General features: G+C 36.7%; 1 protein-coding gene across 4 annotated transcripts in view; it reads right to left on the bottom strand.

Annotated features, from left to right (window-relative positions):
* The window catches only part of PCCA (propionyl-CoA carboxylase subunit alpha), a 276,287-nt gene that overhangs the window by 131,964 nt on the left and 123,790 nt on the right, over positions 1 to 20,533 (bottom strand). For all 4 annotated transcript variants that reach the window (XR_010428426.1, XM_064646092.1, XM_064646093.1 and 1 more), the window contains 2 exons: positions 9,835 to 9,945; positions 570 to 672 (listed from right to left, as the gene is read on the bottom strand). Coding sequence is in view for 3 of the 4 variants with exons in the window: in XM_064646092.1 (XP_064502162.1) it covers positions 570 to 672; positions 9,835 to 9,945 (214 nt within the window). In the remaining variant the exon portion in view is untranslated. The remainder of the gene's footprint in view (positions 1 to 569; positions 673 to 9,834; positions 9,946 to 20,533) is intronic.

Here is a 20,533-nt window from a genome sequence, read left to right as displayed (position 1 = left end):
AAAGCACCAAAAAAACCATACTTAAAGCAAGGTGTTAACTCTTCCAGCATTTACCAGTCTAAGTGTTTTCTGAATTAGACTCTAAACTAATAAGTTTCTTCACCAAGGTAGCAAATTACTTAAAAGTCCACAATATTTTAAAGCTCTGTAGCTGAATATTCATATTACCCCAAAGTGCTTAGATTGCTTCAAATGGGCACATGGGAAATTTGTGATGCTCATTTTGTGGTTAGTTACTAATGCAGCAACATTTTGCATTAATGAAACTCCTGATGTGCATTAATTACTGTACTGGCTTGTAACACATTTTTGTGTCTATTAGTTTGCTAATACATAGAATAAAAATGATCATTTATGACTCGTGTGAGTAGGGAAATGTAAGCCACAGCTCATTTGAATTTAGAAAAAACAGACTATATTAAGAAGCCATGTAGTTTCTCACCAGTTACTCTTGTGCATGAGTAACTGGCAAGAAGCTAAAACTGACATAAAACAGGACAAAAAGTGCAAAGTGGAGTTGTCATTAACAAAATGCATCAGCACATCTGAGTTCCTAGAAATGAACTTACCTTGGAGTTCCCAGAAATCGCTGTGATCTCAGTTGTTCAGTCACATACAAAGACGCTGCTGTTGCCAGTAGTTCTCTTCTTTCAAGATCTGTCAACTTGTGTCCTAGTTTTTGGAAAGTAGTTCAAAAAAAAGTAGATATCACAGACCAACACAGACACAGAAAGTAACAACTACCAGTAAAAACACTGCTCAGTCCTTATATGTGAAAGCTACATTTTTTTCCCTCTCAATTAAGATGAGGCTTAGCATAGCAGACCCTCTGAGTTTCAGAGTTTAAACTGCATGCTTTCATAAAGATCAGTCCAGTTGCTAATACTGGTATATCTGTTAAAAACAATTTGAAAACTGAAAGAAAAGAAACTGAACGATGCTGCAAGCATCTTGTTTCCGTTAATGAAATGCCACTAGTTCACATGTTGTGCCTCATGCTGGTAAAGAATCCATTTGTACATGAGAACTCAAAATATATAGCATTCTTCCTCAGTACTTTATCTGGCAAAAGCTACAGATCTTCCTAGCAAAAGGGATAACACAACAGTATAAACCCAAAAAACAAATGTGGATAATGCTACTTGTCAGCCCTGGGTCATTTAGTGTCATTTGTGTAATCATAGAGTCAAAGTCACCTTTGACACTTCATAAGCAGGAAGTGGCTCAAAGTAGCCTAAAATCTGAAAGCAGGCAACCTAACAAATCTTTGTGCAAAAAGGTGCAACCAGGGTGATTGGAAGCAGGTTTCCTCCCAGTCTGGTCTTGTTCCAGAAAGTGAAGGTTAATTAGAGCTTCAACTGCCCATTCAACAGCTAAAAGAGCACAGTGATAGAACTTTGTCCTCCCCATCTTTACGTTAGAAATGACACGACACACATTTGGTATGAAAAGATGGCAAATAGGAGGCCAAGAGTAATGTGAGAGTCCAGACGAGCATCACCAAGATGATTAGAGGGATGAAGCACCTCTCCTGTAAGGAAAGGCTGAGAGAATTGGGATTGTTCAGCCTGGAAAAGAGAAAGCTTCAGGGTGACCTAATTGCAGCCTTCCAGTACCTGAAAGATGCCCACCAGAAAGATGGAGAGAGACTATTTACAAGAGCATGTAGTGACAGGACAAGGGGAATGGCTTCAAACTGAAACAGGGTAGGTTTAGATTAGACATCAGGAAAAAATTCTTTACTGTGAGTGTTGCAAGGCACTGAAACAGGTTGCCCAGAGAGACGGCTGCCCATCCCTGACAGTGTTCAAGGCCAGACTGGATGGAGCTCTTAGCAACCTGGTCTAGTGAAGGGTGTCCCTGCCCATGACAGGGAAGTTGGAACCAGGTGATCTCTAAGGCTCCTTCAAATCCAAGCCATTCTATGATTCTATGAGAGAGAGCAAAAGGACAAACAAAGTACTCAGTTCAGAAGGCAACAGCAAGAAGTTAAAACTGACATAAAACAGGACAAAAAGTGCAAAGCGGAGTTGTCATGAAAAAAAGAGGCAAACCTTATATTCTTGGAGAGATATTTTGTACAGGTGAAAGCAAGAGTGTTTCAAAGTCAGAGTGGGGAATTACACAATAAAGTTAACAAAAGATCAAGGTTGAGACTGAAAGACTTAGCTCAATAGTTATAACACAGCTTTCAAAAAGTGCTTTATGTGTACATATCACAGCGAATGTCATCATCCACGGCAAGTACAGATTTCAACATGAAGTGATGAGAGAAGAGCTTCAGAAGGCTGTATGCCCCAGAGGAACTCTGCCCAGGGGGAAACATTTGCTTCCAGTCCGGCAGCAGATAAATAGTTACACGGATCCAATCTACATCTCCACTCTCCCATCACCTCAGCATTATGGCATGTAATGTAAATTCACATTCCCCAGTACTGGTTACTAACAAGTGACAATTTATATGAGTAGCATAAAATAAGACTAATACAATTTTCAAGAAAATCCAAAATGGAGGCTGCTGAAAAGGACTGGAATAGACTTTTTAGTAACAAATCCACAATTTCAAAGCAGGATGTCTTCTGCACAGAACCCATCATTTCACTAGGCATATTTAATAAGGACAGGTAAAGAACCTACTTTAGCACCTCAGCAATGCAATCATGCCACAGTGATGGGAATGCACTCATTTACAGTCCAGCTAACAGTACAAAGGAGTTATCATAGGTCAAAAAATAAATTTAAAAATAACAAAAGCCAGCAAATCCGCATCAGTCTCTTTTTAATTCAGTCCACATTAACATATTCTGGCTAAATATTACTGCAACTTCCTTTGCTCAGTGTTTATTATTTTTTTATTTGCCTTAAAATGGAAACTGTCTTCACTTCAACAAACACATGCAGAAATACAAATGCTGAAAGGTTGGGAAACTGGCTTGAGAAACAAACTGGATCTTTCCTTTGCCAGTTATTAGTAAAACTGATTGCACAGCAAAACTCAAAAAACATTGAACTTTTGTACTATTTGTATATATACATATACACACACATATGTATATATATATAAGCCTTATATAATTATACAGTGCAATAACATCAACTATCTGGATCTGAAATGTGCCAATTTTCCAATTATTTACACATAGTGAATAAGATCTGAGATCACTTTTTCCAAACACTGAATCTAAAATTGATGATTTGTTTACATGTCTCAGCTAAAGACGTATCAGGAATCTGTCCTAAAGCCTTTGCTTTTCAGTCCCCCTGCCTATCACTCATGACAAGGCCATGTGACTAAAACTGCATGTTCCCACCTGCTCCAACACACACTGTTAGTATCAACTCATACAGAGGAAAAAGGTAAAACTAGAAAGATTCCAATTCAAAGGTTTTATTGCATGACCTTCGTCTTTGATGAAAATCACTGACTGCTTTTGCGCTTGCTGTGCCGCAAAAACTATTTTCTCCTAATATGTTCAACAAAAATCAAACTCCAAACAGTGAACAAAGGTCAGTCACTTGAAACAGGTTAATAACTGATCAAGAGTTACATTCATTTCTTCATTATTACAAACATGAAAAAATATTCATCCACTTTCTCCATTTGTCACTATTTACATCAGTTGTGGCATAGATGTGGCAAGTGGAAAACCAGTCATGACTGTAGTATCCAATGTGGAATTCCAGAGAGATAATATAAACTTTTAATAGGAACGCATCAAAATTAGGTTTTGGTCTTTGGCAATAAAGATACAACCCTACCACAGAATGTCCTTAGCATAACTTTAGAGGCATACATCAAAAGTTTGATTAAAGGCTGCTCCCTAAAGATGGCAATTTACCTTTATTAAAAAAGACAGACTGCTGTCAGTACCTCACCTTAGCTCTTCAAACTCCATTCCCATTTCCCTTGCTGCCTGCTCTTGCTCTGCTGCTATGGTCAGCAGAATTCTAAACAATTTTAGAGTCAAACTTTCAATTACATTACTATATTCAGAACTACACAGATGTCCCAGATAGTAATACCTTTGTTTCCCTTCAAGTACTATTTTACTTTAGAAGCCACACCTCAGGATGTCTTGAGGTATAAAGTTAATATTCACCACCAATAAAGATATAACAAAACAGCCTTTCATGTTGACCATGCAGATGGATCTGAAAAGTAACAAAGCTACCTTCAGAGCAGTTATCCAAGTGCCCCCTGGGTAGGGAATGAAATAAGTAAGTAGGAAACATTCCCCAGCTTCCAGTATGGGAAGTTCTGCCATCACGCTCTCCTACTCATCACTGCAGACTCCTGGGCTACACAGAGATTTCATCTCCACAATACAACGTGGAACTGATAGCTCCCAAATCTCTCTGCTTAACCTAGGATATACTTCTGCATTATCACTATCACCAGTGAGCTGAATTATATAAGGTAAATGCAAAATGGTTACAAAATGAAGTCACAGCTGAAGGAGTGGAAGCACTGTTGTTCATATTATTTAAAACTAGACTGTACACATCTATTAGGACTAAATAGGAGAACCCTGGTCAGAAGGAAGACAAGAAAAAAAAGTATTTCTCTCTCATTTCCCTGATGTTATGATTGCTTAAATCAATATTATCCCAGTATCCCCCAAGCTGAGTCAAAAAGGTTCATGCAATTACTTTACATAACCAACTTCAAATTAAATTACATAAAAGGTCATTTTTCCCATAACAGTCTCATTTGCATTTTGTCCTAGAAATGTGTTTCCTACTATCAATTACAGGGAAAAAACAAAACAAAACAAACAAGCCCTGGTTATGTGTCCCAGTCTGTTACTTAATACTTGAAGAGTGACTGTTTTCTGATTGGGAAGACTAAAAATTAAAAGCAAAATAGGTAAGATGGAAAGTGTAATGCATAATTCAGATCCATACCAATGCTGGCAATGTTTAGTATCATTCCTAGGTTCTGTTTTGGCTCAAGTTTTTTCCCCAATGGATTTTGAAGTTGACCATTACAGATGGCATGTATACCAGGGGTAGGTTGAGGCAGAAAAAGTTGAATATTATTAAGGGTTTAATTTCTTGTGAAGTTGAGCAGAGCTCTGTTCCACCCAGATGGTCACAGTAAAAGACAGACAATACTGTCTGTGTAAGCAATCTCAAACCATTCAGAATAGTGAAGAAGTATGTCTCAGAGAACTCATGATCACTTCTAAGATGGATGCTACAGTATACAGAAACAAAACCTCTACTATTTTGAATTATAAAGGAATTAGTGACACACCAAGAAATGTTTTTTTGGCCTCACCTACCAGAAAGAAATCAAATAAACTGGTAAGTCAACTTTTTTACAACCCAGTAGCTTCATAAAATGAAGACGAAGATTAGATTCTAGTGAAGAGAAAATGCATAGAATCAACAGCAACCATCCTCCCTCTTCTAACAGAAACACAAGACAGGGGAAGTTGCATTTCACCCCCTCCAAATAATAGCAAAAGTCTCCAGACTTAAATTTAAAAGTCATATTTGCAGTCCCAATTCATCTAAATAGCGCTTTTGCTCATAAGAGAATCATGGAATGACTGACGTTGAAGGGATCTTGGGAGGCCTTTAGTTTATTCACCGTGTGTCCCCCTTCCCCCCAAGCAATCTCAACCGCAAATTCAGAACAGGTTGCTCAGACGTTTGTGCAGTCATGTCTTGAAAATCTTCAATTTACGACCACTGACTCTTGCTGTGCTACTCACTGAAGAGTGTAGCTTTATGTTCCTAGGAATCTCCTCTGAGGTCCTGTCATTAGGTCCACCCTAAGCTTTCTTGTTTCCAGGCAAAACAAGACCCATTGTCCCAGATGCTCCTAACAGATTGTCTGTTCCAGCCCCAGCACCACCCTTGTGGCTCTTCACTAGACTTACTCTTTTTAGTTTTTTATTGCCATCTTTCTTACAAGCATGAGGGGGTTAAAACTGGACAGAGTACTCCAGAGGTGGTTTAGTAAGTGCTGAGTTAAGCAAAGTAATAGTTTCCTCGGATCCTTATAATTATGACAAACACAATGTATCTAAACGTCTTCACCCCATACACAGTCTCTGGAGCCAATACACCATTTCAGGAGAGAGGTGCTTCCTCTTTATTCCTTTCAGTATAGGAAATATAAAGGATTAACCTAAAGGACTGTCCATCAGAATTTCTGTTTTTCCTCTCCACTCAAGTGAAGTAAACATGCTAGAAGAGGGGAAGTAAACAACTTTTTTTTTTTTTTTAACTTACTTTGCTGTAACTTTTGTGATAGTCTCTTGGAAAACGCCTCATTTTTCATTTGCACATGATGCATCTCCCAAAGAGACTGACCGCATATTTGAAATATCATTTAATAACCAGAAAGAGTGGAACATAAAAAAAAAATCTCAATATTAAAAAAGATATCCAGGAAAATATTAACTGTGAAACAGACTGAACCACAAAGAATAATCTGATGAACGGGGGTACTAAACTAAGGATCCTTGAGTTTAATTTCTTCTTTGTCAAAGACACCTCTTGGATCTTTGTGAAAACAGAGACACTTTCTGCGCCCATAAAATAGGGATAATAGATAGTGTAGTTCCTTTCTCACCAGGAAGGTTAGGAAGTATAGTCTTCCCAGGTTGTTTTGGAAGCTGTCGGACAGCGTGTCCGACTCCTGCATGGTTGGCAAACATTTTTTTCCATAAGCAAAGTGCTTGGAAGCCCCTCCAAGACAGATGTATTTGTGTCACCTGACCTAATCAGTGTTGCTGCACTCACCCTCAGATCTGCACTCCTCCCAAAACAAGCATGTGTGCTCAGAGCAATAACCCACTACAGTTAACCTACTGCCAGCCAGCCCTCTGCCCATCCACCCTCACATAGACAGCAAAAGTAGCTGCTTTCCCACACTAATCATACTTTGCACAAGGTTTGTTTCCACATGGCTATTATTTTAAAATAACTTAGAATAAAAAAACTGGGTTTGTTAATGACTGTTTACTTAAGGAAGGGAAGAAAGAGTTAAAGTCTAATCATGAAAATTACTAAACATTCCCATTCCAGATGTAATTTGAAGTGGGCATCGCAGGTTAATGGAAAAGCAGTCAAGATACTTCTAATAATTCAATTTTCTTATCTTACAGTAAAAGTCTTCTAATAAAGGATTTATAATGGAACCCTTGAAAATGAGACTGGAAAACAAAGCATTTATTGTTTTACTCTTAAGACTAAAGTTAGTATTTGTATTTGAAGAAAAATGCACATAAGAAATGGGCCAGTACTTCATGCAGTCACCAGAGAGAACACAGCTGACATTCATTACTTATCAATGTAGACCAACAGTGGCAGTTGTACAGTTTACAAAAGAAACACACCAATTGTGCTATTAATATCACACATATCTCTACTGAAACTGTTTTATTTCTTAAGTTTTCCAAATTTAAAACACTTCTGGTATAAATTCCTACTGTTAACAACAGCACATATTTCTAAGTATTTCCAGATCTACACTGGCTATCCATTGCTCTAATTTTTCAGATTATTATTCCAGATCTCTTTCTACAGCTATCATCTTTTATAAACAATATTAAGATATATGAAGCTACTTAAATTTTCAAGTCCTTCTACCAAAGTTTACCCTGGGTACTTATAAACTTAGCTGAAGTGACTAGAGAACTTAAACGTAAGTTAATTTTTGCCTTTGCTTCTGTTGCTGAGCTTCTACCCATCATCTGCACCCTTGCTTGCCTTCAGCAGCTCCCATTTGAGTCTGTGGATTTGTAGAAAGATTTTTTAGTGGGTACTCGAAAAAATATCCTCGAATTCAACTGACCAATTTTTTTTTTAAGCCAGAAGTCTCCAGTGCAAACTACATCATTAAAAGGGCTATCAATTACTTTGGAGAGCTTTGAACCAGTATTCATGACTAAGTACTCCTGATTTGAAATACAATGCAATGCATGCATTTTTTTATCACTAAGAAGGCTAATGTATGCTCATGTTTGATACATGGAAGGAGATGAGCAAGACTTTTCAAACAGCAGGAACAAAGTCTACTCATTTCACACGTGTCATCCATAAGTTTCTATTCTTAACTTTCATAATATCTTTCCTTGTGTCTCCTGGTGTCTAGAGCAAAAGCTTATCTTTAAGAATCTGTTAATACAATACTACTGTTTGGTTTATGTTTTTATTGTTCCTAGTTGAGTGTCAGGTGAGGCTGCCCCCTCATAACACGGTATGGACCTATCCGACACCTGCATCTTTGCCTTTGTCCTCTATTCCCCTCTCCCCATTCCTAGCTTGCCACTGACTTTGCACATCCACTGAAGTTCACCAGATTCCTTCACGAGATAAATCAACCCAGTAAGTCACAAAAAAACTACCCCAACAAAAGCAGCAACAGTAAAAAAATGATGCAGCTTTTATGGTGGTTTAAAGAACTGAATCTGCTCAGGAAAAGGACTGAAGAGTCCCAGAACATGAGATTCTGTACTGACATGTCAGAGAAGGGAGAGAGACTAGCTACAGCAGCACTGTGCCTTCAGAGCAGGTGATCAGAGTACCCTTGAGTCTATGCTGGATGGAAGCCAGCTGAGCTACCCCAAGATTAGTTAAGTACACTTTAGCAAAGATAACAAAGGAACTTTTCAGCTTGAACCATCACAAGCTTACTGCCACTCAAGGTGACTAAGGCCTGTTGCTGTGGTCTTAGGAGCCAATAACAAGCTGGACACATTAATCCCACATGCAGGACTGAATTACACACGGAGCTGCCAATTACATCATGATATAAAGTAGTTCTGGTGCAAAGATTAGTCATCCACAAACTCATAGTCCTGAGGTAAGAAAAATCTGTTCTGCTTCTTAATGAGACTAGAATTTGGCAAGGTGCCAGTCATGTCCAGTGACTGCCAATCTGGCAGTGCTGTCTCCAAACTCAGATGAGGGTTCTGCCACATTGGATTAATGATGAATAGACGAAAAAGAATCTCCATGGGATTCATAAAGGATCCATGAATGATGAACTATAAACATTGTCTTCTTTTTTTTAAAATAAGGAAGATATTCTGCCTGATGAGGTGAGAGGTCTGTATGGAAGGACTGAGTCTCTGACCACATAGGTCAAGAAAGCATCTAGAGCAGAGTGGCTAAGAGAGAAGACAACCTTTTAAAATTTGATCCTTGTGAAAGAAAGCCAGTCTATTTGTTTACTTATTTTTATACCAACAGTTGTTAAACATTTTTGAAACTGAGTAGTTTAGGATGTTGTAAAGAAACATTTGCATCTGTGTTTATGTTAACTAGTGTACAAGTTAATAATTTCAAGGTGATGCCCGTTACTGTGTGTAATGAGTAATAAGACCAGATTACTGAAATACTCTGATAAAATGCCAGATCCTCCAGACAATGCTACAGTGAAAACAACAGGTGCTAAAAGGCAATTCTGAAGATGCTGCACAAACTCAATGAAGTAGCAACAGTGCTGAGTAAAAAGAAGCTTTACCTGACTATAGTTAACAGTAGAAGCACTGTCTGTAACAAAGCACAATAGCATGGCAGAATTGAATTTATGTTTATTTTGCATATTTCTTATCACATACAAATTGTTTTTCTTGACTGTGGGTGTATTTCACTTACTAGGAGTATGTATTCTGCCTTCTTGAAAATAAAGACATTAACTATTTCACCTATGTTATGCATTATTTAAAAACTCTAATTATATGTATGCACAGATATATTTGAGGAAAAAGTAATGACTGATTTGGGAACATTTTCAGTCTAAAAATATAATGGAGTAATAATCAGAAACAACACTGCTCAAGAAAAAAAGAAACATTTCCAAATAGAACAAACCTTTAAAACCATCAGGATAGACTTCAGGAAGGAATTTAGTGCTGATGTCTCCTTGAACAAAGCGTGGATGGATGATCACTTCTCGCAGTAAAGAAATATTGTGAGCCACACCTGAAAACAAAAAGCAAATCAATACAAAATCAGATAACAATTATCACAAGTTACATTAGGAAACTATTTATAAAAATATGAACTCTTATTCTGGAATAAATACTTGTTCACAACTTTGATACCACAGTACTGATGTAATTAATGTAGATTTATCAGTTTTGTTTCACTCCTGCCTCAAGACACTCCTCTTAAACACTCAGTTTAATCAAAGTAAACAATCTAAATTTTCACCTCATGAAGCCTAATTCAAACACCTAGTTAAATCAAGGACAGTAAGCACAACCAAGAGACTTTGAGCTCAGTTCTAGAAGATGTAGGTAAGACCAGAGCCATCTGTTTGAAACGACAGATTAGCCATTTCATGGCTAATGACAGTAAATATTAACTCGATTCCAATGACTCCTGTATGGAAGATAAGCACCATGCTACACCTCAATCACAATAATGAAATACAGTAAAAAGTTTTGCCACTTAACATATAATTTTACAACATTTGTATAATTCGTAACTCATAAGAGACTCCTGTGGAACAAAGAAACTCATTGCTTCCTCCATATGTACCTTTATCCAACCCTGCCTGGTCAATTCCTTTATTGAATGCCCCAGTTCCCCTTTAGCACTACTCCATGACCCTGTTAGGCATTTGCCCCCCCCTAAAATTATTTCTTTAATTTAAAAATTATTTATTATAGAGCCTTTATAGAGCCTTTGCCCTTTAATTTCTTTGAATATTATATTGCTTTATTTTTTCTGAATTTCTTCATCTCTTTTCATTCCACTTCTCAGCCTGAATATGATGGTCATTAAAAGTTATTTCCCTGTAATACTAAATACAAGGAAGTCTTTATAGGAGTTTGGAGAGGAAAGGTGGTGCAAAAAAAAAAAATGAAAAAAAAATCCATAGATCATTTAAATTGCCTTCTCCTTACTGCAAATAATTTTCAAAAAGAAGATACTTTCTCTTCAGAGAGTAGCACACGGGTAGCACACGGGAAGGGAAAGTTTAAGATAAGAAAAGTTTAAGCTAAGAAAACCACCATCTTTATCTCACTTTCTTCTCAATTTTAGAAAGAGATTGAACAGAAAATCTGAAGAGCCATGACAGTTCAATTCCAGTATGATTACACAGAATAACACTGGTTCATATGCATTAATATTTCTTAAGGGAAGCTGAAATAGACATGCAGTTCAGGAGCATCGCATGGGTGGCTGCAGGTGTTGATCTATTCCAGGTACGGATAAATGAGGAAGCTGCTATGGGAAAGAGGTTATCCAACCTCAGCTGTGCACATTCTCATCCCTCAGGAAACACAAAGTAATTCACATTCTTTCCTCTCAATGTCAGAGGAACAGGTAACCCCAAATCACATTGTGTTTGCCAGGTCATATGAACTTTGGCTTTAGCTGCACACCATGAAGTAGAAAATGCAGAGCACATCACAAAACAGTCTATTTTGTAAAAATCTATCTATACATTCAGATATCTTGTAAACCACAAAATTCTGAACTTCAACTTTAGATATGCTTACTTACAAGTTACTATGATTGTGATGACATGATTATGATTAATGATGACATGACTCAAAGTTATTTGCACTTTTTTTCTAAAACCTTTAATTTTAAATAACATTGAATAATAATTCATTGTAAACTCAGGTATTTCAACTGTAAATTAAGTTATTTGGAATTTTTTCCTTTATCAAGATCTCACCACAGCAAAGATAATAGCAACACAGCAAATGCAAAGTGCTGTGGCTACAGAAGGAAATTCTTTTGCTCTTCTACTTCTTTTTCTTGTGTTTTTCCAGTTTAGAAGCATGAACAACATTCTTGTTATTTTATATGCAGACCAGCTCAAACAGTTTCAAGGCTTTTTTCCCCTACTAGTCTGCTGGTGTGAATTTTCAAGCTCTATGTGTGGCCATCACTGAAACCACTTTCAACACACTGCGTCAGTCTCATTGAATCCTGAAGTCACAGCTTTAGAGACTAGTTCATGAGCCATTAAGTAGCACATTACAGAACTAGTTCAATGATGACATGATAAAAATTTGTCCATTTGATTAAAAGATCAGCCTCCTTTTGTTGCCTGCAACATAAATAATCATTCGCAGACCCTGATTTCATAAACACTGAATGAAACTCACACTGCAACTCCACTAAGCAAAAAAAATTAAAAATCTTATGCTAAATGACTATAACTCAGAAACAAATAACATCTGGCTTTGGCTGCTAAAATTCCCCACAAAATTTCCGATTTGAATAGTAAGTCGAAATATCAGAGAGACTTTATCTATTAAGCACAGATTCAGGACTATAATTCAAAGACAATTTCAACACTTTGAATCCAGGATTTAAACATGCTACAATGTGTAACCAGATCATCTCACATTTTTCTTTCCTTAACTGCTATAAGATCCCTGGTGAGACGATGGCTGATGACAGATGACAGAGCTTGTTTTCTCAACTGACTGCCCAAAAAGACCTAAAATCAAAAAAGTACTATGAGTATTTTTAATTATTTCCAACTCGCGTGCACCAAAAAAACAGAGGCTTCTGTAATGTTTTAAACTTCAAAATTCCTCTAATAAGTTAAACAGACAAGCCTAGGTGCTTGGGAAGCAATATGACATATATTTTACATACGCAAACTAAAAATTTAATACACAAGTTTCCCTTTAAAGTATCAAGAAAGGCTATCTTTATCAGTTCCTGTGATCATTATGTGAGCAATGACTGCATGGTTGATCTGCTTCTCAAGACTAAGTCGATACCTTTAGTGATGTTCCAAATCATATGGTTTTTCTTTTTTTTTTTTTTTAAAAAAGTACCAGTGTAATCCTTCAGAAGTCTAGAAGTTTTAGATTTGCAATTTAGCGTGACCTCTGTCAAAGTTCATAAGGTCTCCATCTGTGTGTAAGTAACTGCTAGGCTACAGAAATATGGACCCCTAGAGCAGCTTGCTCCTGACTACCTGCTGCTTCCAAAACACTGGCCAGACATTAGCCTCACACTCTCACAGGATCAAACAGAGGCTAACAGGCAGTGCTTATTTCATGCAAAGTTAGACACTAAACTGAAGTATATTGTATTTATGTTGCAGTGGTTTTCAGGGAATTTTGCTTTTTCTTGACCAGGTCTACAGTCTGCCAGGAACAAAATCACATTTGTTAGCGTGACAAGCCATGACATTTTCAACAAACAAACAAAATCCTTAACTATATCAATTTATTTCCCCCCAGAAAACAAAATTTCACTTCAGCACCATCTTTTTTACATTAAGACTGATGCAGAACTGCAGTTACAGTTATATTCTTCTTCCCTTTAAGTCAAAATACAATAAAAAATAATAATCACTGTTCCTTGTACCTCTACTGTTTCATTTCACTTGGTTGTATTCTTCATAAAACATTACATCAGTAGAAGCTCAGTTTAAGATATACCTCTTGGTTTTCAATTTTTACACACCATTTTCCAGAATACACTTCTAAAAGAGAGCACATCAGCATTTAACTTCTGGAGATCTAATGAAATTTTTAAAAACTATATATTCATATGTTTTATATAACATATGTATCCTGAGGTTCCATTAATTTTCCAGTTAAATTGTAGTTATTGCCTAATGAATACAGGAACAAACTAAATAATCACACTGTTCCCCAAAGCTTATTAGCAACCCCTGTTTGAAGAAGCCCTCATTAAAAAAAAATAAATTAGAATCAGAAGAAATTACTCTCCATACTGCCTGTCTCTGTCTTGCCTCCTTCCCTTCCTCATTCTCTGCCTTAAAAACTCTAAGTATATCAGATTTTTCACTAACTTACAAAATGTAGCCTAACTCCTAAGCTGTCCTCACAAGAAAACAGCAACACGATAATAAAATCCATTCTATAGAAAACTAATTTTATAGTACATTTATGAAAAGGATATCACACCACATTTTTACTCACTAAAAATCAGAAGTTGGAATGCCAAGGCACAAAACCATAGGCAATGTTTTCACTATAAATATTTACTGACACTAAACATATTCAGTGTTGATTAGCCTTTTTACAGTATTAAGCTTCTGTCATCTTGATGCCTGCAAACACAAATCTGCATTTATCCACAAACTTAATTGGAGTACTACATGCCTCTCTGTAGATAAGCAGTTGAACAGACTTAACTTGCTGATAATTTCAAATTGTGCTAAGTGGAACAGAAGTAACTTTATCTGCATACATACTGATTGCAAAACCAACATGTGGAGTACAGTACTAGAGGTTTCTCTTTAAAAATCCAGCAAAGCTAAATTATCCCTCAACAATTTAAATGCTCAATAAGAATAAATGTGATGAAGCTTAGAAGGCATCCTGTTTCTATAAACAAAATATTAAAAAAATATTAACTAAGCTCTGCACTGAGCATTATGAAACACTGATTACATTAATGTCCACTTAAAACAAGAACATTATCCGATTTGCACAGACTATGAAAACACCACTTACTTTCAACACATGAACTTCTCAAGTCCATTATTACTACCCAGCTAGCCTCCACATTTGCAATTCCAAAAGTTTTCATAATATTCCCCCAAACCCTCAACATTGAACTGTTTAATTGTCTTTCAAAGCTTGTGTTTTGCTACAATTCACTTCAGAGCAGGCTATATGCATACAAAGTCCCATCCCAAAAGCAAGAAAAATAGAGTTTTTAGTTTTGTAATTTTAATACACAAACATCCACATAAAATTCTCACATCGTATCATTATAGCACTGACCCTCAGAGCTGAACATGTATTTCAATTAAAACAACAATTCTTTCAGATATTCAAGTCTGGAGATCACAGAACTCAGAATAAAGGGGGGAAGAAGAGGGGTAAAAGCAGATAATATACGGTAATATCCTACTGTAAAAAAACAAGCTCAAACTGAAACTAGATTTTGTACTGCATGTAGTTCTGAACTTCTTAGCAAGAGTAAGCAGACCATTATTTACAGGATTAGCAAACACATATGAATGTTTGAATCAGTAGAATAATTGGAAGCAGAAGTTAAGCAGGCTTTGTCAAGAACAAGTGAAAGAAAATGAATGGCCATTCTGCCATCATCCTCTCATCAGCCATCCTTTTACTCTAAAGATGGGGAATAGAACACTAGGACAACTTTACACCTAAGTGCCATATCTAGAAATAATAGCACTTGTCTTTCAATGCCTCCTCAACCTGGCACGTTGCATTTCTTGTTTTTCACTGCCACAAGTCTTTTTTCCTTAATAAAAGAGAGAAAAAAACCACACAAACAAAAACAAAAACTTACGTGACAGAAAAGGTACCTTATTTTTCTATTCTGCACCAATAAGACTGCCTTCCTCTTTTACCTGTACTTCAATTGTTCTTCCCTCTTTCTTTTCCATAGGACAGCAGTAAACTATAACCCTTCCTAAATTACACACCATAACATTCCACTGACAAGTTGCCATTCCCACTCCCTCCCTTGTGACTGGCTTAAGAAAAGAAGAAGATAAACAGAAGCAGCATCTTCCCTCATGCTACCATCTGAACTCCAAGCTGATGCTACTAAGCATCCTGAAATGGTCCTTTCTAATGATTTCAACCTAAACTTGATTCTTTCCCTTCTCCAATTTCAGTTTCCATACTGATACACTTGGGAACCTGCTGGTCCCTATTGCAAAGGTGAGAACACAAATACTCTTGCAGATGTACCAATGTGTTACCTCTGCTATGCAAAAGGGAAAATCCACAGTTCAGTTGTATGACCTGTTGCAGCACTTTTCAAAAGCACAACCAGAAAAAAAAAAAAGGCTCATTTCTTTTTTAAGAACAAACACTATATGCAGTTTTGCAGTTAAATAGGCTTACACACAAAGATTGCTTTGTTCACAATACCAATGAGCACACTTGCATATTTCCATGGGATCAGAATACAGGAGAATGCAAAACTTACAAGTATACTGCCATTGAGATGAGCCTTTTAAGTTAAAACAAAATCATTCAGTACTTTATGATGTTTGGATCCAAAATAAAGTTTATTGTGAAAAGTTTTGTATCTGAAATTAAATTATTTGAAATAAATTATAAAATACTAAAATTAAAGTTGAGGGCTTTTTCTTGTGCTCTAAGGATGATCCAGGGTGGTTGGGCCACATGACCCACTGTGGTCCCTTCCAACCTGACCCATTCTGTGATTCTTGGAAAGCCAAGCCCTTCTCAGAACACTAAGCACAGCACTCTTTTTCCTCCCAGTTAATGTTTATGGTTGCCAAAACTCAAGACAACAGTTCTGCTGCCACTGTTCTGGCAGGTCTCCCCTCATATCAGAGTTAACTTCTATATTCCCCTTCCCCTCAGACATTCACCACAATTATTTACCACTTTTCTCTTTTCTATTTTATGTTTGCTCTTTTACCCTATGCTGGACGATTCTCCATTCCCAGCTGGTGGTTCCCTTATTTCCCCCTCATTTCTACTCCTTCTTGCTCTATCTGATGCTTATGCTTTCCTCAGATGTTCCTTTTTCCACTCTTCTTTCTCTCAAATGGTCTACTACATTGCTCTCTCCACATAGCAAGCAGGAACTCAGAGAACAGTTGACTTGACACAAAGACTTAATTTCATGTTACTGCTTTACATTTGAATGCACAGGGAAGATAAAAAGCGAACAGAGGTCAAAGGAAAGATTACAGGAATCTCTGCACTCAAGGATATGAGCTATCTGTCCATCAGACCTCTAGTGAATTAATAATCAGCTCCACTTGCTGCATAAGCATAATCATTTCTTTTATCTAAATAAATAAAAACAACATTCATAAATAAACTTTACAGAACTTCATACTGGATTTTACATATGCCTTTGACAAGGTGGTGTCAGGTAAAAGGCTGGACTAAATCTCAGAGGTCTTTTTCAACTTGGTTGATACTGTGAAATGAACACATTATGCAGCATCAGAAAATACATGACAAACATATGCTAAAATTTTAGAAAAACTGAGAAGGAAATCATACCATATCATGTCTACACACACAGTAGATACATTGAGAGGCATTCTTTCAATACCCTATTTCTGTTGTTCAAACTAAACAGAAAAGCAAAACAAAGTTTCTGAAAAAAGTATCATAAAATAAGAGAGATGAACTACTAACAACAGCCCATGCTCACAGGAAACAATTTGTACCTCATCCTGATGAGCAGCAGTGCCTCTGTGCTTGACTGGCATCTCCAACTTTTGAGTATTCACAAATCCTCCAGTAACTACTGGACAAAACAAGAAGCATATCTTCTTGAGACAAATCTGGTTTGGACCCTTAACATGAATCGTCCCTGAACTACACTGGAAGACCGAGAGATAAAAATGCTACCTACTTAGATCCTTTCTGATTCAGAAGTCTCAACAGAGGAGTCAGTTCCAGTCAGAACAATTTAGACTGTAAAGAACCTCAAGAGATCACTTAATCCAATACACAACTGAAAAAAGTGCTATCCTAGACTTCCATCTACTCCCGTTAATAACAATGGATATATTACACTGGAGGAAAAAGACGGAGATTACATTCCCATGACCACATTTAATCTATCTTGATGCAGTCTTGACTTAGTCACACTTTTAGAATCTACTAATGAAGAGACTATATTATTTCTTATTTCAGTGTGCACAAGTTGTCACCAGCCAAAAACGTAATAAAGTGTTAAGGCAACAGGTATTTTCAGGGCACAGTATTGTTGCAAATATCCCAATTTGATTTATTCAACATTTATAATGAAGATACTGCTATTACAGGCACTATATGATGCAGCCTTGGTTGCTTAAGTCAAATTTTGCTTAAGTCTGCTTTCTTTACAAATATTAGACTATTTTTTTTTAATTTAATTGATTTCCTTCATGATGTTGTCAGGCAGACCTAACCGGGAAGGACAGCTAAACCACAAATTCAAGGCCAGGTACTATCCGGTCCTAGAAAACAAGTCAATAAAGACTGTAGTCTGAGGACTTGTTCCCTGTAAGCTGAATGGAGCTAAAAAGCAATGGGGTAACTTGTGGATATCCTAAAGTCACAGCAGTAGAAACTGAATGTTTGCTCATACAGCAAAGTCCTTGCATTTCACACTGCCAGCATGTCTCAACTCAGCCTGGATGAGTCACCCTCCTGGAGGGTCATTGTGCTACTTCAGTCCTGGATTCTCTAATGGGACCGCCATGAATGATATTATACAGTGGCATTTGCTCCAAGAGGACACTTGTCTTCTAAAAACTGGATAAAAACCACTGATTTCACGCAGGTCAGTAAGCAACTATCAAAACAGTAGTGACTAAAAGTCCTTGCCAACTTTTGCCTGCTTTGAACTGGTGACACAGAAGTGATGGGAAAGACTCCATTCTCCATTAGCAGTCCCTAAGCTACCCACTACATGGTCCTTGACCTGTTATCCAGTCACCCTACCCCATTCCCACCCTATGTGAGTGAACAAGCATCTTTGTTTATGGAAATTGCAATCTTTGGGAATTTAAATCTAAAATTCTCACAGTGTACATTATCAGTACAACTGACACTGACTTCAGCTGGTATTACTTAACTAAAATGCTTTGTAACTCAGAAGAGACTTATAACTTACAGGGAAAAAACACACAGTCTCTAAAACACAATACAAACATAAATGCTGCTTCCCAGGAAATCAGGAGGGCAAGAGGGCTGTGTTCTGAAATAGGAATCTGAAGCACACTATTCAGGAAGACTACGGTAATCTCTACTTATGTACAAGCTTGCTATTCAAACATAAAACCAAGTAACTTCAAAACTAGATTAAAAACTATTTCGTGTCTTTTACTGCTAACAAAAACTCTGTTATGGAAAAAGGTTCATGTAAGGCACTTTACATAAGATCAAGGTGGTTTAATATTGTGTTACATACCACCTAACATTTTTAAGTAAAATCATGCACAATCATTTTAGAAAAAAAGGAGTTCTGCACACATCAGTGCAGTTTAGAACATTACAGACTGGACAGTTTCTACCAATTACACTATCAAGAATCATAGGCAAAAGATACTTTATTATCCACAAATTTTCCATTTCAACTGAACACTTGAGAAGAAACTATCAGCTGTTTAAAACTACACAAAAATCCCGTTGGTTTTCAAATAGAAACCACTAGCCACTACAACTAAAAATGTGTTCTGAAAATTCATCTACTTTTGAAATGTATGGTACATTTCATTTTGTGCTTTGCAGTACTTTAAAAAAGAAAACATTCCCTCCCTGCAGTCCATGTATTATCTCTTTCAATATATTTAATAGATAAAGAGCTTTTTTCAGATAGAAATACTACAGAGATATCAGAAGTGAACACAAATGCATACATGCACACTAATAAAAAGACTGTAAAAACCTCAAGAATACAAATTAGTACTTTTCTGGTGTAAATGTCACATCCTTTAAAGGCATTTATATATCTGTGGAACTGTTATTAGCTACATACACATCTGTGTAAAACACCTAAGGACAAATGATCAGGTTCCATCCCACATTATAGCACACGATAAAAAATGATGCTTCCCACACAATTGCAATATTCTCATTAAATATAATACCTCTAAGCTTCACTTGCTATTAATACAACTCAGTGTGAATCCAGAGCCTGTTTCTGTTAAAAACAACACCAACAAAAAACAACACCAAAAAAATCCCACCTCACATCAGTCAACTACAGTGGTATAAATTTCTCTGTCATATAAATTTACTCAGCTGTTATACAGCAGGGGATTACATCAGCACATTGTATTGCAATAGCCTAATGGCTCGAGTTGCACCAATATAAAACCCACTTTAGAGTTAGTAGTTCATTTACAATGGCCAATTCTACCATGTACCTAGCTACCCTGTGGTAGAGTGCTGTTCATTTTCCCTTAGATATATAAATCTTTCAAGTATGATACGGCATCTGTAGTATTCAGCAACCAGCATTAAAGCCAAACCAAGTTTTACAGAAACTTTTACAGAAATTTTTACCTCTCTTATCCTGAGTTGTCCTTCCTATTTTCCATAAGGAAGACCTAAAGATTTTTCCCACACAAACCATGACCTCCCTCACTAAAACCTAGTAAGAATGAAAGGGTCAGGGCTGATTCACCCCTGCTGCTTGGAAAGGCTGGAAGAACAGCTACATCTCCTACGCAGTCAGCCAGCAAGAGCTGAAACACATGCTGACCAACAGTCTGCATCTGTATTTGCCCAAACCTAAACAATTACCTTGAAAATAAGAAAAATATATATATACACAATTAAACACTGCATTGTGATATCTACTATCAATATACTTAACTCCTATAAAATGGCAACTACGTTAAAGTTCTTACAGTACAGTGGCCTTTTTTCCCCTCTACAACATAATAAATCAATTATATGCTACCATTCTGTGAGAACTATGAGTTTAAGGAAATTATTTAAATATTTATCTCATAATATTCAAGGAAAAAAATGGATGAAAAAATTGGCTCTTTACAGTTGATGTATCTTCTCAGCTTAATTAACACAAGCTTCTCCCATTTTAATTTGCACTTAAGAAGCAGGAACTTTACTCAATTTGCTAATTA

This window comes from Pseudopipra pipra, chromosome 2 (assembly GCF_036250125.1).
Source record: "Pseudopipra pipra isolate bDixPip1 chromosome 2, bDixPip1.hap1, whole genome shotgun sequence".
Taxonomy (NCBI): Eukaryota; Metazoa; Chordata; class Aves; order Passeriformes; family Pipridae; genus Pseudopipra; species Pseudopipra pipra.
Note: the sequence above shows the minus strand (reverse complement) of the source record. Positions and strands in the feature narration are given on the sequence as shown.